The 25,163-nt window shown below is 45.2% G+C and overlaps 1 protein-coding gene across 1 annotated transcript; it reads right to left on the bottom strand.

Annotated features, from left to right (window-relative positions):
* Positions 1–878: 878 nt before the first annotated feature.
* On the bottom strand, positions 879–23,439 carry LOC308146840 (leukotriene B4 receptor 1-like). The gene is made up of 5 exons (XM_080518792.1): positions 23,304–23,439; positions 11,042–11,629; positions 9,109–9,309; positions 8,956–8,996; positions 879–1,470 (listed from the first exon to the last, which is right to left on the bottom strand). Exons 2-5 carry the CDS (start codon positions 11,618–11,620, stop codon positions 1,161–1,163), a joined length of 1,131 nt encoding a protein of 376 aa, XP_080374918.1. The 5' UTR covers positions 11,621–11,629; positions 23,304–23,439; the 3' UTR covers positions 879–1,160.
* Positions 23,440–25,163: the final 1,724 nt, after the last annotated feature.

The raw sequence follows: 25,163 nt of genomic DNA, 5'->3' as shown, positions 1-25,163 counted from the left end.
TCAGAGTTCCAGTCACGAGGCTTCCAGCTGTTTGCTTCTGCTCATATTTCTCGTCCTCAAAAACATCGCTGTGCATTTATTTATACATTAGAATCATTAGATTCACCAGTCACTCCTCCAGTCATGGCAGCTCAACACTCAAGTCGTAACAATACAATGTTTATTTATCTTTTTTTTTATGTTGATGAAAAAACTATATTATCAAAATGATGGTGACATTTAAACCAACAATATATACATGTCTTCTTGTCTAAGGTAACAAAATAACAAATAAACAAATGAAAAGTTTCAGTTTCCAGGTTTGCAACAGTCACGTGTCGACTGAATATTATGTAGTATTTGCAGGTTTCAGCGGTGACACAGTTCTAGGATGTGGTTTCCAGGCGGAGGGGGAGAGATTTCCAGTGGTTTCCAGGTGGAGGGGGAGAGATTTCCAGTGGTTTCCAGGCGGAGGGGGAGAGATTTCCAGTGGTTTCCAGGCGGAGGGGGAGAGATTTCCAGTGGTTTCCAGGCGGAGGGGGAGAGATTTCCAGTGGTTTCCAGGTGGAGGGGGAGAGATTTCCAGTGGTTTCCAGGCGGAGGGGGAGAGATTTCCAGTGGTTTCCAGGTGGAGGGGGAGAGATTTCCAGTGGTTTCCAGGCGGAGGGGGAGAGATTTCCAGTGGTTTCCAGGCGGAGGGGGAGAGATTTCCAGTGGTTTCCAGATGGAGGGGGAGAGATTTCCAGTGGTTTCCAGGCGGAGGGGGAGAGATTTCCAGTGGTTTCCAGGCGGAGGGGGAGAGATTTCCAGTGGTTTCCAGGCGGAGGGGGAGAGATTTCCAGTGGTTTCCAGGCGGAGGGGGAGAGATTTCCAGTGGTTTCCAGGCGGAGGGGGAGAGATTTCCAGTGGTTTCCAGGCGGAGGGGGAGAGATTTCCAGTGGTTTCCAGGCGGAGGGGGAGAGATTTCCAGTGGTTTCCAGGCGGAGGGGGAGAGATTTCCAGTGGTTTCCAGGCGGAGGGGGAGAGATTTCCAGTGGTTTCCAGGCGGAGGGGGAGAGATTTCCAGTGGTTTCCAGGCGGAGGGGGAGAGATTTCCAGTGGTTTCCAGGCGGAGGGGGAGAGACATCCAGGCCTTGAGTGGACTCCGGTGTCCAGCACCACCGTGGCGCCGCCTGCCGCCTCTATTTGCCGTTGTTCACCGCCTGTTTGACCACGTTTGAACTGGAATTGGTGGCCGAGTCCTGATCTTTGTCTTTGAGCATGACGGCCTCGGCCTCTTTGTCTTTCTCTCGGCTGTTCTGGCTGTTCTGCCGGCTCTTCCTGGTGGCGGAGTCGATCCCGGCGCCTTCAAACAGGCGGGCCATGAACGCCAGCCCCTCCCGGCGGATGTAGGACTTCCCTGCGAAGAAGTACAGCACCGGGTTGGCGCAGCTGCTGATGAAGGCGACGGCCGAGGTGACGGCACGGCTCCTCTGCCATATTTTACCCAGTCTGTTGGTTGGAGACGCAAGAAAGTTGTGAGTGAACAAATAGAACAAATGTTTCATGTTTTAGCCTTCAGATGTCATTTTACAGTTAAAGCCCGTCCAGGAAACCTTGTTTTCTCGTGACGCCGCCATAGTTTCTGACTGCTGGAGGACTGACTGAGCTGCTTCTCTCTCTCTCTCACATTCTGGTTCTACGTGACCCCTGGTTCCTCATGCCACTTTTCTAACGGACTCACTGCAGCTGTTTATTCACCGTCACACTGAAATCACACCCTATTGAAATATTGATGTCAAGGCAGATAAAAAATTTTTAAACTCCCTAAAAAAATCTAATCGTTTTCACAATTACACACTTAAATTACACCCAATACATGTAATACACGCTGATTAAAAAAAAAAGAAAATCCCGACAGGGACAATAAAAGTATATAAGAACTTATTCAGGATGGTGTGAAGTGACATCCTCTCTCTCTCTCTCTCTCTCTCTCTCTCTCTCTCTCTCTCTCTCTCTCTCAAGTGTTTATAGTGATACTTGGAAGTCAGCCTGAATATACAGTATTTTTGGGCTTATAAACATTTTCACACGGAGAGTAGTGTTTGTGATGTTTCTGTGATAAAAAAAATAAAAAATAAAATGTAATCTGTTTTTAGACCAAGGTTATATTCATATATGATAGCTGCTGGCATATTAGTGCATTTCCCCATAAACGTCACCATCAAGCTCGCGCAGTATTTTCTACGCTGCGTTGAAGTCAAATCCATCGTTCAGTCACTGCGGGTCAGGGCTCGTCGACCGCCCTCTGGTGGACGTGAGCGGTCTTTACACTCATTCCCCACTCAGTCGCACACTCGTTCCCTTCTCTCTCTCTCTCTCTCTCTCTCTCTCTCTCTCTCTCTCTCTCTCTCTCTCTCTCTCTCTCTCTCTCTCTCTCTCTCTCTCTCTCTCTCTCTCTCTCACACACACACACACATTTTGTTGGCTTTTTGTTCTGTGATTGGTAGATTGATGATTTCTGAAAAGACATTCAGTTAATAAACTCTTGATAGTTGAACTGAGCGACTCTTGGTGGTTGTTGTGTGTTTGTGTGACGACTGCTGGTTGTGAGTCAGGATCCATCCTCAGCCTTCCTCCCCGGTGTCATTTAAAGTGTGGTTCTCATTTCACCCAGGAATCATAACCTAACTCATTTAAATGAACTTTTCTTTTCAGACTGATGTTTGGTTAAGATCCGAACTTCAGCTGGTCCCCGATTCTGTGATTAAGTAACGATGATGTTAATTCATTGATAGTTTGAATGGTTTTCTTGCATCCAGCATCTAATTATCCAGTATTATTAATTAACAAATCACAAGTTTATTTAATCAATAATCCAATCATTTCCAATGGTTTCATTGTCTTAATTAAGTAAATCACAGCTTTACTTAATTAAGGTCAACTTCTCTGATTGTTGATAAATAAAGCATTTTTTAATTAACAATCCAGCCGAAATTACTTATAGATCAGTGATTTTTACACCGAAGTAATTTAACCTCCCTTCAATTATTAATTCATAAATCCCTGATTTATTTCATTAATAAGTTGAATCGTAAATTACTTCCCACAAGTTAGACATTGTATGTAACTGAGTACCGATGATTGTTGATTAGTAAATAACCATTTGTGACACCCAGCAGTTGACAGTTAAGACAGTTAACACTTGATACCTGCATTACTTACACTTGGTGCATTACTTTAGTAATCTATTACTCCCGTGATCCATTACTTTGGTGGTTTACTGCTTGTGCTCAGTAATTATCAAGGTGTTAATTGCAGTTTGCTTCCAGTTGATAACTGGTTTTATGTAAATGACCTCCAGTGGTTGAGAACCTTCAGTCGCCTTCCGCTACATGATTTACATGTTCTGACCCCAAAAAGAGTCATTTTTCTCCTGTTTCCTGTTTTACTGTGAAATCTCACACTCTCTCATGTTTTAGGCTCCTTGACTTCCCCTCTTGGTGTGATTGCTGCTCACTGAATCCTGGTTTTCTTCTGGGAAACATCCATCTGCTGAGCTAATGCTGAGCTAACGCTGAGCTAATGCTGAGCTAGCGTTGAGATAATGCTGAGCTAATGCTGAGCTAATGTTGAGCTAACGCTGAGCTAATGCTGAGCTAACGTTGAGATAATGCTGAGCTAATGCTGAGCTAACGCTGAGCTAATGCTGAGCTAATGTTGAGATAATGCTGAGCTAATGCTGAGCTAACGCTGAGCTAATGCTGAGCTAATGTTGAGCTAATGCTTAGCTCATGCTGGACTAATGCTGAGCTAATCTTGAGCTAATGGTGAGCTATAGCTGAGCTAATGTTGAGCTAATGCTGAGTTAATGCTGAGCTAATGCTGAGCTAACGCTGAGCTAATGCTGAGCTAGTGTTGAGATAATGCTGAGCTAATGCTGAGCTAATGCTGAGCTAATGTTGAGCTAATGCTTAGCTCATGCTGGACTAATGCTGAGCTAATGGTGAGCTATAGCTGAGCTAATGTTGAGCTAGTGCTGAGCTAATGCTGAGCTATTGCTGAGCTAATGTTGAGCAAATGCTGAGCTAACACTGAGCTAATGCTGAGCTCATGCTGGGCTAATGCTGGGCTAATGCTGAGCAAACGCTGAGCTAATGCTGAGCTAATGCTGAGCTAATGCTGGACTAATGCTGAGCTACTGTTGAGCTAATGCTGAGCTAATGTTGAGCTAGTGTTGAGCTAATGCTGCGCAAATGCTGAGCTAAGCCAGCAGGGGCAGAATAGTTGCAAATAAATAAAAAAATCCCAGTGAGCACTTTAATTTGAAAGGTAGATGAGACACTGATTAAATATGACCTATTTGTACCCAGATTTCGTTGAGATTTGTGTAATAGAGTCAGAATAGTACAACTTGGCCAAAGACACTTCAACATGTTGTAAAGCAGCTGAGAAATTAAATGGAACGAGCTGCAAAGCTTATTTTCTTTTCCTGTAATAGCTTTGAAATGTGTCAAATCAATGGTAAAGTGGCTGATTTGTGGAGTTTAGTTCACGGCTTCAGCAGTAGTTTGATGCTTTATGCTCTCAGTCATATTCACCATCCACACACCAGCCGTACAGCCTCACACGTCTCTATTTACTCACTCCAGCACATGGACAGACTTGGCATTCAGCTTTTAGGATACTGAACTATATATTTGTCAAAAACAGATGTTGAACCTTTACATGAACGATTGCTTTATGTTGCTTACAGCACACTTTAGTCCAAACAAGTGTGGCCTCTCACTTTCTCTCTCAAGCAAATGTATACTTCTCATACCTGGAGAAACACTGTGGACTCCAATATAACTTGAATAATGTCCCTTTGGTATCATATATAGCCTCTTTAGCTCTAAACTTCAATATTACTTAGTAAGTAAAGTAGCAAAGTCACAAGATATGTATATGTAAGATATACAAATAATGAAGACGTATTAAAAGTCCCATATAAAGCTTTTCAGCAATTCCACAGGTGTTAGAGCTTCAACTACTTTGTATTCAAAGTGTATTTGTTTCCCCAGATTCAGACTTGGTCCAGAATTTCAGCCAGTCTAAAAGTCCCTGTGCTGAACTCGGCTGAGAACAGGTTGTCAGTGTGTCGGTCCAGAGAACAGGTTGTCAGTGTGTCGGTCCAGAGAACAGGTTGTTAGTGTGTCGGTCCAGAGAACAGGTTGTCAGAGTGTCAGTCCAGAGAACAGGTTGTCAATGTGTCGGTCCAGAGAACAGGTTGTCAGTGTCGGTCAAGAGAACAGGTTGTCAGTGTGTCAGTCCAGAGAACAGGTTGTCAATGTGTCGGTCCAGAGAACAGGTTGTTAGTGTGTCGGTCCAGAGAACAGGTTGTCAGTGTGTCGGTCCAGAGAACAGGTTGTCAGTGTGTCGGTCCAGAGAACAGGTTGTTAGTGTGTCGGTCCAGAGAACAGGTTGTCAGTGTGTCAGTCCAGAGAACAGGTTGTCAGTGTGTCGGTCCAGAGAACAGGTTGTTAGTGTGTCGGTCCAGAGAACAGGTTGTTAGTGTGTCAGTCCAGAGAACAGGTTGTCAGTGTGTCGGTCCAGAGAACAGGTTGTCAGTGTGTCAGTCCAGAGAACAGGTTGTCAGTGTGTCAGTCCAGAGAACAGGTTGTTAGTGTGTCGGTCCAGAGAACAGGTTGTTAGTGTGTCGGTCCAGAGAACAGGTTGTCAGTGTCGGTCCAGAGAACAGGTTGTTAGTGTGTCAGTCCAGAGAACAGGTTGTTAGTGTCAGTCCAGAGAACAGGTTGTTAGTGTGTCGGTCCAGAGAACAGGTTGTTAGTGTGTCGGTCCAGAGAACAGGTTGTCAGTGTGTCAGTCCAGAGAACAGGTTGTCAGTGTGTCAGTCCAGAGAACAGGTTGTCAGTGTGTCGGTCCAGAGAACAGGTTGTTAGTGTGTCGGTCCAGAGAACAGGTTGTTAGTGTGTCGGTCCAGAGAACAGGTTGTCAGTGTGTCGGTCCAGAGAACAGGTTGTCAGTGTGTCGGTCCAGAGAACAGGTTGTTAGTGTGTCGGTCCAGAGAACAGGTTGTTAGTGTGTCGGTCCAGAGAACAGGTTGTCAGTGTCGGTCCAGAGAACAGGTTGTTAGTGTGTCAGTCCAGAGAACAGGTTGTCAGTGTCAGTCCAGAGAACAGGTTGTTAGTGTCAGTCCAGAGAACAGGTTGTTAGTGTGTCGGTCCAGAGAACAGGTTGTTAGTGTGTCGGTCCAGAGAACAGGTTGTTAGTGTGTCGGTCCAGAGAACAGGTTGTCAGTGTGTCGGTCCAGAGAACAGGTTGTCAGTGTGTCAGTCCAGAGAACAGGTTGTCAGTGTGTTGGTCCAGAGAACAGGTTGTTAGTGTGTCGGTCCAGAGAACAGGTTGTTAGTGTGTCGGTCCAGAGAACAGGTTGTCAGTGTGTCGGTCCAGAGAACAGGTTGTCAGTGTGTCGGTCCAGAGAACAGGTTGTTAGTGTGTCGGTCCAGAGAACAGGTTGTTAGTGTGTCGGTCCAGAGAACAGGTTGTCAGTGTCGGTCCAGAGAACAGGTTGTTAGTGTCAGTCCAGAGAACAGGTTGTTAGTGTCAGTCCAGAGAACAGGTTGTTAGTGTGTCGGTCCAGAGAACAGGTTGTTAGTGTGTCGGTCCAGAGAACAGGTTGTCAGTGTGTCGGTCCAGAGAACAGGTTGTCAGTGTGTCAGTCCAGAGAACAGGTTGTCAGTGTGTCAGTCCAGAGAACAGGTTGTCAGTGTGTCGGTCCAGAGAACAGGTTGTTAGTGTGTCGGTCCAGAGAACAGGTTGTCAGTGTGTCAGTCCAGAGAACAGGTTGTCAGTGTGTCGGTCCAGAGAACAGGTTGTTAGTGTGTCAGTCCAGAGAACAGGTTGTTAGTGTGTCGGTCCAGAGAACAGGTTGTCAGTGTGTCGGTCCAGAGAACAGGTTGTTAGTGTGTCGGTCCAGAGAACAGGTTGTCAGTGTGTCAGTCCAGAGAACAGGTTGTCAGTGTCGGTCCAGAGAACAGGTTGTTAGTGTGTCAGTCCAGAGAACAGGTTGTCAGTGTCGGTCCAGAGAACAGGTTGTTAGTGTGTCGGTCCAGAGAACAGGTTGTTAGTGTGTCGGTCCAGAGAACAGGTTGTCAGTGTCGGTCCAGAGAACAGGTTGTTAGTGTGTCGGTCCAGAGAACAGGTTGTTAGTGTGTCAGTCCAGAGAAGAGGTTGTCAGTGTCGGTCCAGAGAACAGGTTGTTAGTGTGTCGGTCCAGAGAACAGATTGTTAGTGTGTCGGTCCAGAGAACAGGTTGTCAGTGTCGGTCCAGAGAACAGGTTGTTAGTGTCGGTCCAGAGAACAGGTTGTTAGTGTCGGTCCAGAGAACAGGTTGTTAGTGTCGGTCCAGAGAACAGGTTGTCAGTGTTGGTCCAGAGAACAGGTTGTTAGTGTCGGTCCAGAGAATAGGTTGTCAGTGTCGGTCCAGAGAACAGGTTGTCAGTGTGTCAGTCCAGAGAACAGGTTGTCAGTGTGTCGGTCCAGAGAACAGGTTGTTTGTGTCGGTCCAGAGAACAGGTTGTTAGTGTCGGTCCAGAGAACAGGTTGTTAGTGTCGGTCCAGAGAACAGGTTGTCAGTGTTGGTCCAGAGAACAGGTTGTCAGTGTCGGTCCAGAGAACAGGTTGTTAGTGTCGGTCCAGAGAATAGGTTGTCAGTGTCGGTCCAGAGAACAGGTTGTCAGTGTTGGTCCAGAGAACAGGTTGTCAGTGTCGGTCCAGAGAAAAGGTTGTCAGTGTCGGTCCAGAGAACAGGTTGTTAGTGTCAGTCCAGAGAACAGGTTGTTAGTGTCGGTCCAGAGAACAGGTTGTCAGTGTCGGTCCAGAGAACAGGTTGTCAGTGTCGGTCCAGAGAACAGGTTGTCAGTGTTGGTCCAGAGAACAGGTTGTCAGTGTCGGTCCAGAGAACAGGTTGTTAGTGTCGGTCCAGAGAATAGGTTGTCAGTGTCGGTCCAGAGAACAGGTTGTCAGTGTTGGTCCAGAGAACAGGTTGTCAGTGTCGGTCCAGAGAAAAGGTTGTCAGTGTCGGTCCAGAGAACAGGTTGTTAGTGTCAGTCCAGAGAACAGGTTGTTAGTGTCGGTCCAGAGAACAGGTTGTCAGTGTCGGTCCAGAGAACAGGTTGTCAGTGTCGGTCCAGAGAACAGGTTGTCAGTGTGTCGGTCCAGAGAACAGGTTGTCAGTGTCGGTCCAGAGAACAGGTTGTTAGTGTCGGTCCAGAGAACAGGTTGTCAGTGTCGGTCCAGAGAACAGGTTGTCAGTGTCGGGCCAGAGAACAGGATCGCTCCAGGCTCTTCAGTGATAGTTACCACCCAGTAGCTAACGTGAGCTCCTGCCAACTGTAAGGCTGACTCTTACTGTTTTTCAAATTATTCAGAATTTCCTTGGTATATCAATAATCTTTCCATGTTTTTATCTCCCTGTGGAGGATCAACATGAGTGTCCAGTACCAGAGGCAGTGCTTGTTTCCCTGCAATGTCATGATAAAGGGCAAATCTCAGAATGGCCTGTATTAACACACAGTGGTAAAAATGGGAGCAAGGCCAGGTAGGGCAGGGTCTACAAGGCCGGGCCTGGAGGGCCGGTGTCCTGCATGTCTCACTGTCTCCCAGTTGCAACACACCTGAATACAATAAGGGGCTGTTATTGGTCTTGATGGTGACATGAACATTAGATTGAGTGTTGAAGCTGGGAGGAGCTACAACGTGCAGGACATCGGCTCTCCAGGCAGGAATGGAAGACCCCCCCTGGAGGGACGCATAATAATGTTAGAAAAGCATTATAAAGTCTGTTTTTCATAATATGGGACCTTCAATACTTCAAAGAGTTGATAGGTTGCTGTGACACCAGCACCGCAACATTTACCCAATTTACTCCAGTGATGAGGAAAAATGTCAAAGGTTATCATTGTTATTTTAATAATTGTATGCAGATGGACTTACGTGTCCTTCATTGGACCTTCAGGACACACAGCCCATGTGACCTGAGTGAAACACAAGATCACTATGTTAGTGACTGCAGCACACGAGTTCTTCATGTCATAACCAAGATAATAACCACACCAGACGAGGCTAGCAGACGTTGGGGGAACGGACCTGCACCATGTTGGTGATGTGGTAGGGCAGCCAGAAGAGGCAGAACGTCAACACGATGGCCAGGATTAACTTCTCACTGCGAATGCGACGTCTGAACTTGGTCTGCCGGATCTTCCGCAGGATACAGATGTAGCTGACCACGATGACGGTGTAGGGGATCAGCAAGCCCAACACCAGCTCCAGTGTGTATTGCACCACCACCTGCAAGGCACCACACAGAAGTACGGCAGTGACAGTGTTTTCAGGCAGACGTGTCAAATAATTGGTTACATTTACTCATGTTACTGTTCATTGTGTAGCTTTTTTGTCATTTGTCATTTTTTATGTAGTTTTTGAAAAAGGTGATTTTATCTTTACTCAAGTTCATTTTCACCCGAGTATTTTACTTGACTACAATGAAAATCTCTCTCGTTACTGAGTAAAACATAAAATGGATCAAACAAACCATAATGTGTGGTTTGGTTTCTATGGAGACGTGGAATTCCCACTGGAGCCTTTATTCAGCTCTCATGGTTTGTTGCTCACAGCGAATCAACCAAGGTCTACAACGTCAGGAAATCAAGTCCAGCTCAAATTGAAGGAGAGCTTTACAGTTCAGTGTTGTAGCATTTGCACACATTGACTCCTCATGAGACATTGAGGGTCACCAACTCACTTCACATGCAGGATTCTGGACTCCAGAATAAAATAAACACAGAAAGAATCTTCACACAGAAAGTTCACTCTCAGAGTGTAAAATGACAACAAGGTCCAACAGTCTTGAGTGGAATCAACCCAGTGGTCCGGATTCAGGAGGCACCGACACCGATAACCATACTGGTGTCGGTATCGGTGCCTCCAGAGTCATAATGTCATGTGATGATGAAGGCAGCCGGGTTTTCAATTCTTTCAAGATTCACCACCTCCTTTGTGTTTGTAGTGTCGTTGATGACAGAAGGTCTTGTTAAAAGTCACCGGAGCCAGCCTGGCCTGGCTTGTCATGAATATCTACAGATAAGCCTCGGGGTGTGAAAGGCCGCTGACATGCAATGGGGGTTGAATGCGACTCTTTGTTTGTGTGAAGCTCACCGGTAAGACAACATCCCCCCCTCAAACAGCCCCTTCAAACAGCCACTGAGTTGTACCCACTGGGAGGGGCAGACTGACCGGAAGACTATGAAAGAGGCAGCATTTCCGGCGCGAGCTCACTCTCTCTCTCACTCTCACTCTCTCTCTCTCTCTCTCTCTGTCGCTCTCTGCGGACGTGGTTCTGAGCAAGATCTATTCGTAGTGAAATGCTCCAGAACCCGGGAATATTCTTGTAAAGGCCGGTACTTCTTCTATCTTGTGTAATAAACTCCTGTGTTAATCCATTCTCAAGGTTTGTAGGTTTCTAACTCACTGTGTATCCTTTTCTCTCTTCCCGGGAAGAAAGATTGTCGCTTCCTGTCTGTGCGGATTCGAAGGAGACAAACAAGACAGTCTTCGGGCCTGAAGAAGAACAAATTCTGAGGCTACAAAGACCCTCCTTTTTTACGTAGTCTGTCCATCCACATGCCAGCGCGGGTGACTGCTTCAAAATACATCACTTCTTAATGAAGTGGTGAAAACACGCTTTAGGTCATAAACACAGTCATCAGGACAATAGGACACAGTGCAGCTCCAGCGTTGTTCCGTCGTGGAAGTTCGTCGAGTACGAAGGACAAAGACATGGATCCCGGGGTGCTCATTAAATAATGTGTTCATATTAATCAAAGAAATTCTGTGTAATTTCATGTGTACATAAGCAGCAAGCAACCCTATATAGCTGAGAATTAAGTGATTGAATGGGATTTCACATCCAGGGGCCAATGATGAGACATGAACAAAATATATCTCTCTCTGAGTTTGTTTTTCATCAGTGGCCCTGATACTCGTCCATGAGTTGGTGGTGTTGTGTTCAGTGTCAACTTACGTCATTGTCCTGATCGTGGAATGAATCGCACACAGGAATGGAGCCCTTGCACTTCACCTTCCGATAGATGAGAGCAGGAAGTGATGCGACCATGACCAGCAGCCAGACCAGGGCGAGGACGGGCAGCACCGTCTTCCTGCCGGACAGCTTGCTGACGCGCTGCGGCCGCAGCACGGCCACCAGCCTGTAGACGCTCATCAGCATGATGAGGTAGATGGACGCGTACATGTTGGCCAGGCAGAGGTAGAAGAGAACTTTGCACATCAGGTTCCCGATAATCCAGCGCTTCAAGACCAGGTAGACGACGAAGAACGGGGTGAGAGCCATCAGCGAGCCGTCGGCGATGGCCAGGTTGAGGATGAGGAGGGTGGTGATGGACTGCTTCCGGGCGCGGGCCAGGATGCTCCACATGACGAACATGTTTCCAGGGAAGCCCAGCAGGAACACCAGGCTGAGGATGAGGGCGCCCATGGTGGTGGCAGCCTTATTGTCCACAATGGTCTCATTTCCCACAATGGTCTCATTTCCCGCGGTGGAGGACGACGAGTTCATGGACGACGGACAGCTGTTGTGGAGCATCGTTGTTCCCTACAGGGGAGGAAACTCATCAACAACAAATAGACGAGACCAGACACCCTCAAAATTCAGACATTTGTAAACAATGACAGTCAAAACTGTAGAGTATTCCCATTAAAATGATCATAATAACCATTATAACGAAATGTCATGTCTTTTACTATTGTCTTTTTTCAAATATATTTGATAAACTGGTGACCATGAATTTCCTGATTGTGCAGTAAATGAAGTACCAATGATCAGATTTCTTATCTAATCCCATCTTTAAGAAAACATCTGGGATTACCACAGTTCAACTTGACTCAACGGTTCTGAGTTAACTGATGTCAGGATGACTGAGACTCTTCAGGTCTCAACTGATCTGATCATTTTATTACCATGGTAACTGAACACAACAGATATTAATTCAACTGAACTTCACGTAACTTGACTTACAACCTCAGTTAAAGAAACTCCACCAACTAAACTAGGCTATATTATTATATTTTAAGTTACCTCAACTTTGTTTAGCCTCATAAATCTATTTATAAAACTTGTTTCATTGACATGTTATTTAAAACGATGTTAGGCAGAGGAGAAGATTTGGTGGATGTGAATCAGTGGCAGCTCAAACACCAAATAGGGAACAATCCTGCACTCACCGTGAGACGTCATAGTAAAACCAGATGTTGGATGTTGTGGTTTAAAGCCAAGGCATCACTGATTCTGTCACTTTTTTTGCAGAAGCCTCCATGTTTCATTACTATCAGTCAGTTACCAGTCACCAGGAAAAATGTGCTGGTAATAACAGGAAGTAGTACGTTTAAAGGTTGATGATGCACTGCAGCGATTGGCTGAGTCACATCTCACTGCTTTTAGTCTAAATACATAAATACATGCTTTTTTGGTGTATTTATGAATTAAACAGGCAACAAACTCTAATCTTCACACGTTAAAAAACCACTGTTACAGTCCGTCTCCTGGTTCCTGGTTCCAGGACCAAACCACTGTTACAGTCCCTCTCCTGGTTCCTGGTTCCAGGACCAAACCACTGTTACAGTCCCTCTCCTGGTTCCTGGTTCCAGGACCAAACCACTGTTACAGTCTGTCTCCTGGTTCCTGGTTCCTGGTTCCTGGACCAGGCCACTGTTACAGTCCGTCTCCTGGTTCCTGGTTCCAGGACCAAACCACTGTTACAGTCTGTCTCCTGGTTCCTGGTTCCAGGACCAAACCACTGTTACAGTCCGTCTCCTGGTTCCTGGTTCCAGGACCAAACCACTGTTACAGTCTGTCTCCTGGTTCCTGGTTTCTGGACCAGACCACTGTTACAGTCCGTCTCCTGGTTCCTGGTTCCAGGACCAAACCACTGTTACAGTCTGTCTCCTGGTTCCTGGTTTCTGGACCAAACCACTGTTACAGTCCCTCTCCTGGTTCCTGGTTCCAGGACCAAACCACTGTTACAGTCTGTCTCCTGGTTCCTGGTTTCTGGACCAAACCACTGTTACAGTCCGTCTCCTGGTTCCAGGACCAAACCACTGTTACAGTCCGTCTCCTGGTTCCTGGTTCCAGGACCAAACCACTGTTACAGTCCGTCTCCTGGTTCCTGGTTCCAGGACCAAACCACTGTTACAGTCCGTCTCCTGGTTCCTGGTTCCAGGACCAGACCACTGTTACAGTCCGTCTACTGGTTCCTGGTTCCTGGACCAGGCCACTGTTACAGTCCGTCTCCTGGTTCCTGGTTCCAGGTTCCAGGACCAAACCACTGTTACAGTCCGTCTGCTGGTTCCTGGTTCCAGGACCAAACCACTGTTACAGTCTGTCTCCTGGTTCCTGGTTCCAGGACCAAACCACTGTTACAGTCCGTCTCCTGGTTCCTGGTTCCTGGACCAAACCACTGTTACAGTCCGTCTCCTGGTTCCTGGTTCCAGGACCAAACCACTGTTACAGTCTGTCTCCTGGTTCCTGGTTCCAGGACCAGACCACTGTTGCAGTCCATCTCCTGGTTCTTCTGTCAGAGCTTATCAGTGAAATCAGTGAAATCAGTGAGATCAGTGAGATCAGTGACGTATCAGTGACGTGATGATATGGTTCTCACTCGGCTCTGTCAACGGTGGAAAAAGAACCGGTTCTTTGGCGGTGCTCATTTAAGAACCGGTCCTGAACTAGAACCTGGTTCTTTCTGCCTACATGTGCTGGTGTGACACAACTGAGTCCAGAGTGAGTGATGAATAAAGCTTCATCCTGCTAGGTTGTCTCATCTTGTCCTGATTCCACAGAGTCTGACTGACAGGACTGCATGTTTCTTCTGGCACTGCAGTGGGTTTGACAGCTAGGAGTTTCATGTCGGAGGCCGTAGGTGTGTGGTGCAAGTGTAGCCGGTTTTAACGGGGATTCTTAATTCCTGAAGGACGAGACCAGACATGCAATCACTGAGTGTGTCAGTGTTTTGAGCAATCACCTTTATACTACGTTCCCCTTCGTTCTGCAGTGTGATGACGAAACACGTACTGCACTGTCACAACTCTGTGATGTTTCCATGATAGGAAATATACGTGTCGTTCATGATATAGGCCAAGAAAGTAAAAATAGGTGGAGTAAAATACATCGAGTACAAAATGAATAGGGCTTGTGTGAGAACAGTCGACTTAAATACATTTCTTTATTCTGGTAAATAGTTTCATCAGCTGCAGCTCATCGCGTCAGCTGGAGTCGACGAATGATGTTGGTTTGTTCATTAAATCCCTGATATTTCTGGTCATTGGAGGTTTATTGGTTTGGGTTGTGAAGCTGCAGGAACATTTTTCATGTTCCGAGTTTATTTTCAATTAGCAAAGAGCAGGTAACTTCATGAAATGATTTAGTTCCAACCACTGAAGGTTTAGTGAGCTCATTTCTGGTGGCATCTGTGGAAACATCTGGAGAGTTATTAATGCTGTTTTCTCCTCCTGTCCTCAACACCAAGCTATTAGCTTTAGCTTCAGCTTCAGCTCCTCCAACAAAACAAGTGTACTCCAAAAGTCCCTCCTGACTCCTGATCTATCAACTTTCACTGCAACCCGCAAGTGTTTTGTGTTGCGGCCGTGATGAGGACTGTCTGAATCCTCAATAAGCAAAGGAAAGGAGGCTGGTTGCTTCCTTTAGAGCCTCCTTTAGCCTAGGAAACACTGATGCTTCCTTTAGAGCCTCCTTTAGCCTAGGAAACACTGATGCTTCCTTTAGAGCCTCCTTTAGCCTAGGAAACACTGATGCCTTCTTTAGAGCTTCCTTTAGCCTAGGAAACATTGATGCTTCCTTTAGCCTAGGAAACACTGATGCTTCCTTTACCAAAGGAGACCAGCTCATGCTGCCCCACAATTCCTTGCGGTGACAACATTTAAAGGGCCGGCTCATCAGAGCGTTCGGGGAAACTCAGGATGAGTGAAAAGCAGCAGATCATGTAAGTTACCAAAGTAATAATCTGCTGGAACAACTTTAAATCATCTAAAACCCAAATGTACTTTTTATAGTCCATTTTCACAAACTTGTTTGTCTTCCCTCACCACAGCTTAACTCCTTTGGGAAGTCTCCTAACACCTTCCCTTAACTCCTCTAGGAAGCCTCTAACACCTTCCCTAAACTCCTCTAGGAAGCCTCTAACACCTTCCCTAAACTCCTCTAGGAAGCCTCTAACACCTTCCCTTAACTCCTCTAGGAAGCCTCTAACACCTTCCCTAAACTCCTCTAGGAAGCCTCTAACACCTTCCCTTACCTCCTCTAGGAAGCCTCTAACACCTTCCCTTAACTCTAGGAAGCCTCCTAACACCTTTCCTTAACTCCTTTAGGAAGCCTCTAACACCTTCCCTAAACTCCTCTAGGAAGCCTCTAACACCTTCCCTTAACTCTAGGAAGCCTCCTAACACCTTTCCTTAACTCCTCTAGGAAGCCTCTAACACCTTCCCTTAACTCCTCTAGGAAGCCTCTAACACCTTCCCTAAACTCCTCTAGGAAGCCTCTAACACCTTTCCTTAACTCCTCTAGGAAGCCTCTAACACCTTCCCTAAACTCCTCTAGGAAGCCTCTAACACCTTCCCTTAACTCCTCTAGGAAGCCTCTAACACCTTCCCTTAACTCCTCTAGGAAGCCTCCTAACACATTCCTAAACTCCTCTAGGAAGCCTCCTAACACTTTCCTAAACTCCTCTAGGAAGCCTCTAACACCTTCCCTTAACTCCTCTAGGAAGCCTCTAACACCTTCCCTTAACTCCTCTAGGAAGCCTCTAACACCTTCCCTTAACTCCTCTAGGAAGCCTCTAACACCTTCCCTTAACTCCTCTAGGAAGCCTCTAACACCTTCCCTTAACTCCTCTAGGAAGCCTCCTAACACTTTCCTAAACTCCTCTAGGAAGCCTCTAACACCTTCCCTAAACTCCTCTAGGAAGCCTCCTAACACTTCCCTAAACTCCTCTAGGAAGCCTCTAACACCTTCCCTTAACTCCTCTAGGAAGCCTCTAACACCTTCCCTTAACTCCTCTAGGAAGCCTCTAACACCTTCCCTTAACTCCTCTAGGAAGCCTCCTAACACTTTCCTAAACTCCTCTAGGAAGCCTCTAACACCTTCCCTAAACTCCTCTAGGAAGCCTCCTAACACTTCCCTAAACTCCTCTAGGAAGCCTCTAACACCTTCCCTAAACTCCTCTAGGAAGCCTCTAACACCTTCCCTTAACTCCTCTAGGAAGCCTCTAACACCTTCCCTAAACTCCTCTAGGAAGCCTCCTAACACTTTCCTAAACTCCTCTAGGAAGCCTCCTAACACTTTCCTAAACTCCTCTAGGAAGCCTCCTTCCCTCCTTCCCTCAACCCGGTGATGTGATCCAGGGGTTCAGATAGATCGATAAGGAGTGGGGGTCAGGGTTTAGGGACGTACCCACAGTGTTTACCTCTTCATTCCTGAACTCTCTCCTCCAACGTCAATGTGAATGATATCAGACAGAAACATTAATATGAGCATTAATATCAATACGCTTTATGTGAATATGGTCCCTCAAACTGATGCAGTTGTATTTTTCATGAACAATGTATCCCTTGAAACTACAACTATGTCTTTGTATTCACATCCTGGTAAAGAAACGTATTTTACAAACTCGACGCATAGAAAATATCTGTGACTGATTTTGAGATTTTTTTAATTTAATGGTATAAATGTGTCATGGCTGAGATAAAGTCAAGTTAAAACTCTTAGAGATGGACGATGGCATTAGTGCTTTTGGTTTCGTGTGATCTGTGAAAGAACGTCAACAAAACATAAAGATGATTTATCACCATTTGATGTCCTTTGATCTTTTACATAGTGTTTGCTTCTATGAATCTATGTAAAAACCCTTTTGGACTTGATCCAGAGATCAAATTGTGTCATAATTATAACGTTCATTTAACAGATAATGTTGCTGCATTTATCCAAAGGCTCCAGCAAGATGACATGTGTACAAACTATTTCATTCCACTGAAAAAACAAATGTTCTTTTTTTTTTTTTAGGTGACAAGCCATCACTTGCTCCACATATCTGGTCGGTGGAGAGACGAGCACGCCCTGCACGTCGACTGCCAGCGCTTCACCATGCTCTCACTGGCTAATTAAACAATCACACCCACAAACGAACTGGTTTTTTTATATCTCTAAAAAAAACACGCAGAGTAATTATGGATTATTATGCGATAAATATGCATGTAATATTGTGAAGTGGTGGGCAGGTACTCACCAGGGGACATGTCAGGTACAAACACAGACACAGTGATTACAGGCCTGATATTTAGTGTCTTTCTCTCATGGCCGGTCAGAGCCATGCAGACTGTTCATTCTGCCTCTTCCTTAGGGTTTGGGTTGCTTAGAACGGTAAAGTCATGTTGTTCATATTAACAGTAAGGAAGTTACTTTCCCAGAAAATGAAAAGAAATGTATTTGCCTCATAAATAATTTCTCACAAAATTCTAATTTGTAATGTGCCCACGGCTGTTTTATTATATTGTGGGTCAATCTAACGATTCAGTCATTAAATTCAGCCTCACGCAACCTGAGTTACATAGAAAGATGTTCTATGATGTGGATGTTAATCTTGAAATGGAGTTGAGGTCAGGATGACTGAACTGTTTGAGGAGTTTAAAGACATAGTAACAGATGTGGTCGTCACCGGTGAAGCAGTCCTAATATGAAAGAGAGAGAATGACGTGACTGATTGAAATGTGACACAAGTGAGTGAATAAACAATAAGAACAACTACTAGTCTCATGACATCAGCATCAATTTCACTTATTTCCCACAATTTCACATATTTAACACAAGATTTTGAATTGTACAGTTAATTTGCAAAATCATGAAAAAAATGGACTCCCAAGAAGCTGAGAGCTCGTCATGTATAGTATAATGAAATGAGTTCACATCATCTAATATTTGATCTGTTCACAACCTGATGCATAATGCATGTATGGTGATAAAGATTTGCTTCAGGAAGCTTTAAGAGACCATATTTATGGAAGAGAGCATCGTTGGAGAATTTAGCATCGACCATGAAATGATTCTTAAAGCTTTCTTTTGTCGTGTCACACGTTTTGTGGTGTAAGTAGAGTATGTGTTGTTCCAGATAAAGTTGCAAGGATTCCGGTGAAGCTCAAACAGAGATGATCTGTACAGTGATAAGTGTTTCTATTGAGACCAACTGTCTCATTTTAAACAATAGGCCCACAATTTCAGACCATTTTTAACTAGTTCAGTAATGTGTTTTTTAAAATGTTTGAATTCATCTATATGGATTCCTAGGAGTCTCATGGAATCAACTTTTTTTTAATATCCATACCATCTATTTTTATATTTGTGACCTGATTATTGTACTTATGACTGTTTGAGTGGAAAATAATGTGAAAGGTCTTGCTAATATTTAATGATGATTTATTACATTTAAACCAAGTATTTACCTTATCGAGTTCTTCATTCAGGAGCTTTTCAGGCTGATACATGCTCTTATGTGACATAAACACATTTGTGTCATCAGCAAACAGTATTTTATGAATATCACTAGAACGATGTACAGTCATTAATGTAAATAATAAACAAAAGAGGTCCCAGAATAGTCCCTGGGGAACACCAAATTCTGTTTCCCTTTTCAGAATTGACACCATTTATATTTATGTATTGCTGTTTTCCATAAATATAGTGTCTGGTGCAGTGGAGAGCCCTGCCCCTGACACCGCAGTGCGACAGCTTCCCAAGCAGTATCTAGAAGTCGATGGTATCAAAGGCCTTGGAGAGGTTGAGAAAGACTCCAGTTCCAATTTCTCCTCTTTCAAATGCATCATTTATTTTCTCAGTAAGATTGAGGGTGGCCGTACTTGTGTTACTGTTTTTACTGAAGCCATATTGTGATGGCTATATTGACAATGCACCAGTGTATTGAGTTTATTCAAATAATGCTCTAACCTTGAGTAGCCGACTCTTTCGAGTACTTTTGACATGGTAGGCAGAATCAATATAGGCCTAAGTTTACATACTGTATGGTTGTGCCGTGCGCCGTGCCGTCAAAATCGTCATCCGCCCCTTTATGTCGGATCCGCTGCCGCCACACTGCGTTGGAGTGTGCGCGGCCTAAAAATTGTGAGCGCACGGCCTGTGTGCTGCGACAGCACAGGAGATCCTTCGTCTCCACGTCTGAACAATCACAAATTAAAAGCAACTAAAGAGCGTGACGGCTCAGAACTCCTGAAATGTAACTTAAACTACTCTCGGAAAGGTGGAGAACGTCGGGCAGCAGAAGTAGAGATATTTTCGGGATCATTATGGATTGTTACGTTACGTTACGTTACGTTACGTTACGTTCTGGAATGTTACGTTACGTTACATTACGTTCTGGGATGATACGTTCTGGAATGTTACGTTCTGGAATGTTACGTTACGTTACGTTCTGGAATGTTACGTTCTGGAACGTTATGTTACGTTCTGGAATGTTACGTTCTGGAATGTTACGTTATGTTATGGAATGTTATGGATTGTTACATTACGTTCTGGAATGTTGCGTTATGTTATGTTACGTTCTGGAATGTTACGGATCGTTACGTTATGGAATGTTATGTTACGTTACGTTACGTTACGTTACGTTACGTTACGTTACGTTATGGAATGTTACGTTATGGAATGTTACGTTACGGAATGTTACGTTTTGGAATGTTACGTTATGGAATGTTACGTTACGGAATGTTACGTTATGGAATGTTACGTTACGTTACGTTCTGGAATGTTATGTATTTTTACGGTACGTTCTGGAATGTTATGTATTTTTACGGTACGTTCTGGAATGTTATGCATTTTTATGTTACGTTCTGGAATGGTATGGACTTTTACGGTACGTTCTGGAACGCGTATGGAAGTGAGCCCAGAGTGGCGCATGGCCACAGTCATGTGACCCACGACCTGCACAAGGTCTGCAGACGAGCCTTGCAGAGAGCATGTGAAGACCTTCAGCTTGTTGTGGAACGATGCCAGACTGTCGGGAGATTAATTATGAAGGCAAGTGGCCCAGACGCTTCATTCACGATAGCTTTAAAGTCCTAGTGAAATGAAAATCCAACCTCCAAAACACTCTGGTGTCTCTTCTAGAACATTTTCCTGCTAACTGGCTGAAGGGTCAAATGTTAAGACACGGCAATCTGAGAGAAAATATCTGATAAACAGCAGTTTGGCTGCTCGGTGAACCGTTTCTGACCAGACCGGAGGAGCAGACGATAATATGTGACATCACGAGTTGTGCACACGCCCAAGTTGTGTTTACATTATGGCGGATCGGAGTTTTGACGACGAAGAGGCTGAATTTAACCAGATTTCATCATCGTCGTCATTTCAAACCCAGTGATTGATGAAGAAGACACTTCACACTTCACACCACGTCCCTGGTGAAGAAAGCCCAGCAGCGCCCGCACTTCCTTCGACGGATGAGAAGGGTGTCCCTCCCCCCTCCACCCCCCCCCCCCCCCCCCCCCCCCCCTCCCATCCTCTCCACCTTCTACAGAGGAACCATGGAGAGCCTGCTGACCGTCAGCATCTCCATCTGGTCTGGGAACTGCAAGGCCTCAGACAGGAAGTCTCTGCAGCGTGTGGTGAGGACAGGGAGAAGATCATTGGGACTCCACTACCACCCAACAAGGACATTGCAGACACAGGCTGCCTCACCAGAGCTCAGCGGATCCTTTCTGACCACCCCCACCCCCAGAATGGACCGTTCACCCTCCTGGCCTCCGCTGCAGAACAAACAGACTGAAGAACAGCTTCTTTCCCGGCCATCAGGCTTCTAAATACCAAATAACATTATAACATCACACTGTGCAATTATTCAATTTTAATCTATCCATTTCTCATCCTGCTCTTTTATTTAACGTTCATATGCACCTTATTTTAACTGTTTGACTGTTTGCACTACTTTTTAAAATATATTTAAATACATTTTTTTTAATGCCTTTTTTACCGGTTGCTAAGCAACGACATCTGGTTGCCAGTTTCCTCACTGTGTGATGTCCTGCAATGACAGTAAAGACAGTCTACGTCTAAGTCTAAGACACAGAAGGTGGTTCTGCCATCGGTGACCCCGTCTGGAACATGTTGGAGGAAGCAGAAGACGCTTCGTCCTCCATTCGTCCTCGTCTCCTCGCCTCAGCAGCCGCCAGTTTTCACCTTTGAGGCTTTGAGGCTCCTGACCTTTAGCAGAACGACCCATTCAGCATCTCGTTCAACACCTTCCAAGGTTTCTTTTGATCCCCAGAGGCAGTTTTGAAGCGGTTGGTGAAGTAGGTTTGTTTGCTGGCTCGTATTAAGATCATTAGTTTGTTTTTAAATTAACAGGCCTTGAAGGCCTTCAAGGCCTTCAAGGCCTTCAAGGCTTCTCTGCAGGTCTCAGAAAAACATCAGAGTCACAGACTGATGTTGATTATATTTTGTCCATGAATACTTGTTAAATAATTCCAAACGGTGTGTCCTCTTCTCCTCACAGCTTCTCTCATTCTGTCGATCACGCTGCTCCCTCAACCAATCAGATTTTGATATTGAGGAGGCGGAGCCTTCTAGAAGGCCTAGCGTGACGTCACTGTATTCAGGCCCTCTGATTGGCTCGTCAGAGAGTCACTCTCCAGCTAGCTAGCTGCATCGGTAGCAGCTGCACCAACAAAGATTTTGTTGTGCTTATTTAATAGCGGTTTTATCATCCTACAATGACTAAAGGAGAAGATACAAATATTTGGTTGCAGATTTATTGTCAAAACAATTTTCAACACAGACTTTTCCTGGAGGTCATTGAACGCACCGCAGCTCTCCTGGAGCATGTCCAGTACAATTTACTAGCGCTCACTACAAACTCCATGGCAGGATTCAGGATTATACTAGTTATATGATTTTCAAGACCATTAAAAGCTGCCGTTCGTCTCCTCCACCTCCAGAAGGTTCAGGAACAGCAGCAGCTCTGTTGTGAAGCTGCAGCCGGAGAAGAGACGTGAACTTGGATTGTTTTCATGTGTAAAGTTATTCATTGTGGCGACAATAATCTGTCTGTGATGCAAAGGCTTTTTATACTGCATTTCTGCATAACAGGTTTTTTTTAGCTATATAAAGGTCATTGAGGGAGGATTGACTCAGACCAGTGAAGGTCTGGCTCTGAAACGCTACGGCCCACCGTACATTATTGCACATTACCAAGTTGTATGAATTTAATTATATCTTTAAATATTTAACAAGTTAATATTAGGTGGGATTTATTTTATTGACCAATTTTAATTTTGTCCCTTACTCTATAGTGCAGACAGGAATTCTCTGAGTAATTCCAGATATTTAAAAAAAAAACAGAAATATTATCAGGTAGAGGAAAAATAATCCTCATAAAGAGTTAAAAAGACAACATAGCTTTAGAGAAGATAAATAAATGTTGTGGTTATGACATTATCTTGTACCATGTTTTACTACTGGTGCAGATAAAGTGACGCAGCTTTACAAACATGAACACAAGTGTTTACAAAAGCTGGTCGGACCACATTGGCAAGGCACTTTTAGATTCCAGCAGACAATCGAACGGTATTATATTGTGCTGTGGCTCAACAATCAAGCACAATGGGAGTTTGAAACAGGAAGCCAGTCTTTATTAAAACTCACAAAAAGTATTTTCTATTTCTGGGTCTTGTGCTGCTGGTTGCTGTTTTTTTTTTTCAGTTTCTGGATGAAAAGCACAGAAACTGTCCCACATGTGTGTGTGTGTTTTATGGCCCTCGGTACAATCCCACACAGTCCCTGCAGCAGATTAAGGCGACACGACCTGCCTGAGTCAGAAGGTGTGTTTGTGTGCTCGGTGACTCACGCACATACCGGTGCCATCGCACCTGTTCTTCCAACAAAGGTAAAACTCACAGAAACTAGAAAGCGCCAAGAGTGAAGGCAGAAGTGCACTGGTTGAGTTGTCACCTACATGTTAGCGTGTTAAATGAATGACACCTGCACAGAGAACCACGTTGCTGTTGCCAGAAATAGGAATTCTCCAAACACAGATCAATGAGTCCCAGGACAAGAAGCAATGAAAACCCTAAAAGAAGTCAATCAAAAGCTTTTCATATCAGCTGATTCCAGGAGCCTCGGTGTCAGAGACAGAAACCAACACCCGCAATGCTGAGAGACAAGAAAAACAACAAACAAACAACCACAAAGAGACACTCACCGAGTCATCAGCTGGACGTCACAGAAGAGCAGAGAAGAGACACGGAGCTGCAAAAGACTGCTGTTGTTATAACTCATATATTACCCTCTATTTGATTTTCATCCCCCCTCTCTCTCTCTCTCTCTCTCTCTCTCTCTCTCCCTCTCCCTCGTTCCTCTCTCCATTGAACTGTCATACCTGCTGCAACATGCAGTGAGAGGGGAAGGTGTGTCCCCATTACCTGGCCTGCCTCTGCGCCGGCGCTCCGTCACAGTCCCGACATGTCAGCCAGTGAATTCCAGCGTTTGACCACTGCAGGAGCCTTTCAGCCAAATCCCCGAGAGGAAGTGTCCCCTGGACAATCACTCTGGACACTGTTTGAATCATCAACTTGATCAATAAAAGTGGCTGTTAAAAAAAGAAAACAAGCCAGTGGCATCAAAATTCAAACAACCCCGAAATGCTTTTTCTTTACGTTTAGATTAGCATGAACATATTGTGAGAGGGAATTTTTAAAAACTTATAAACGCTCATCACTGTAGAAATTGTACTTCTCTTCTCTTTTCAGTCTTTTGCTCAAAATGTCCATATATATATATATATATATGTACATATATATACATATATATATACTTCATTTGAATTAAGGACAAAGTGGAGTCATTTGCTGGTTTTTCAACAGCAACAAAGATTGAAGAGCTGCAGAAGGACGTGGTTCTTGGAGGTTTTGCAGTATTTATTGGTCAATTTGAACCTTTTGAGTTCTTTTTAATAGATATTGAATACAATTTTTTTTTGATTTGCACTAAAACAAAGGATGAATATAAATATCTGGAGAGTCTTTATTCAAGTAATCATGCCGTTATCACTGGTCTGGCCCGCTCACTGGATCCTGAAACCAGCTGACTTTGACTCTCCAGATTTTTAAAGCAGCCTCAGAATCACTTGCCACACCAATGTGACACGTTTGAGTTCTTTTGGTTTCCCCCCAGAAAAAGCACCACTTCATTAATCAGGCGGGAATCCAGTCTGTCAGTGACTACAGGACCACAACAACCACAGACCCCCAGGGGTCACCCTCCCAGAGAGCCTGAACAACGTCTACACCAGGTTTGACAGGCTCAATACAGACACACCCTCAAAAGACCCTGTGACCCCACGGACTCTGCCGTCCAGGTCACCCTCACAGGTCCTGAAGGCTCTGAAGGTGAACCCCCACAAGGTGGCGGGACCCGACGGAGTGTCTCCCCGAGTACTGAAGGTCTGTGGTGAACAACTAGCTGGTGTGTATACTGACATCTTTAACATCTTCAAAACCTCCAGCATACTACCAGGACCCCAAAAGACCAGACACACCCACCCTAAACCACTTCAGGCCAGTGGAACACATCCGTCGTCATGAAGTGCCTGGAAAAGTGAGTTCTCACCCTCATCAACCACATGGTTCCAGACACGGCCTCCAGTTGGCCTCCCGCCCAACGGTGGCACTAGCCCTCCACTGCACCCTGCAGCACCTGGACCGCAGAGCGGATGCTAGGACGGAGGCAGACTGATGGTGAGGCTGGTAGACTGATGGTGAGGCTGGCAGACTGATGGTGAGGCTGGCAGACTGATGGTGAAGCTGGTAGACTGATGGTGAGGCTGGTAGACTGATGGTGAGGCTGGCAGACTGATGGTGAGGCTGGCAGACTGATGGTGAGGCTGGCAGACTGATGGTGAGGCTGGTAGACTGATGGTGAGGCTGGTAGACTAATGGTGAGGCTGGTAGACTGATGGTGAGGCTGGTAGACTGATGGTGAAGCTGGTAGACTGATGGTGAGGCTGGTAGACTGATGGTGAGGCTGGCAGACTGATGGTGAGGCTGGTAGACTGATGGTGAAG

Source organism: Blennius ocellaris (assembly GCF_963422515.1).
Source record: "Blennius ocellaris genome assembly, chromosome: 23".
Classification (NCBI taxonomy): domain Eukaryota; kingdom Metazoa; phylum Chordata; class Actinopteri; order Blenniiformes; family Blenniidae; genus Blennius; species Blennius ocellaris.
Note: the sequence above shows the minus strand (reverse complement) of the source record. Positions and strands in the feature narration are given on the sequence as shown.

Coding starts and splice junctions, on each gene's coding strand:
- LOC308146840 (XM_080518792.1), bottom strand. CDS start 11,620: ATGCTCCACAACAGCTGTCCGTCGTCCATGAACTCGTCGTCCTCCACC. Junction 9,310..11,041: donor TCCACGATCAGGACAATGAC/GTAAGTTGACAC, acceptor GGTGCCTTGCAG/GTGGTGGTGCAATACACACT. Junction 8,997..9,108: donor ACATCACCAACATGGTGCAG/GTCCGTTCCCCC, acceptor TGTTTCACTCAG/GTCACATGGGCTGTGTGTCC.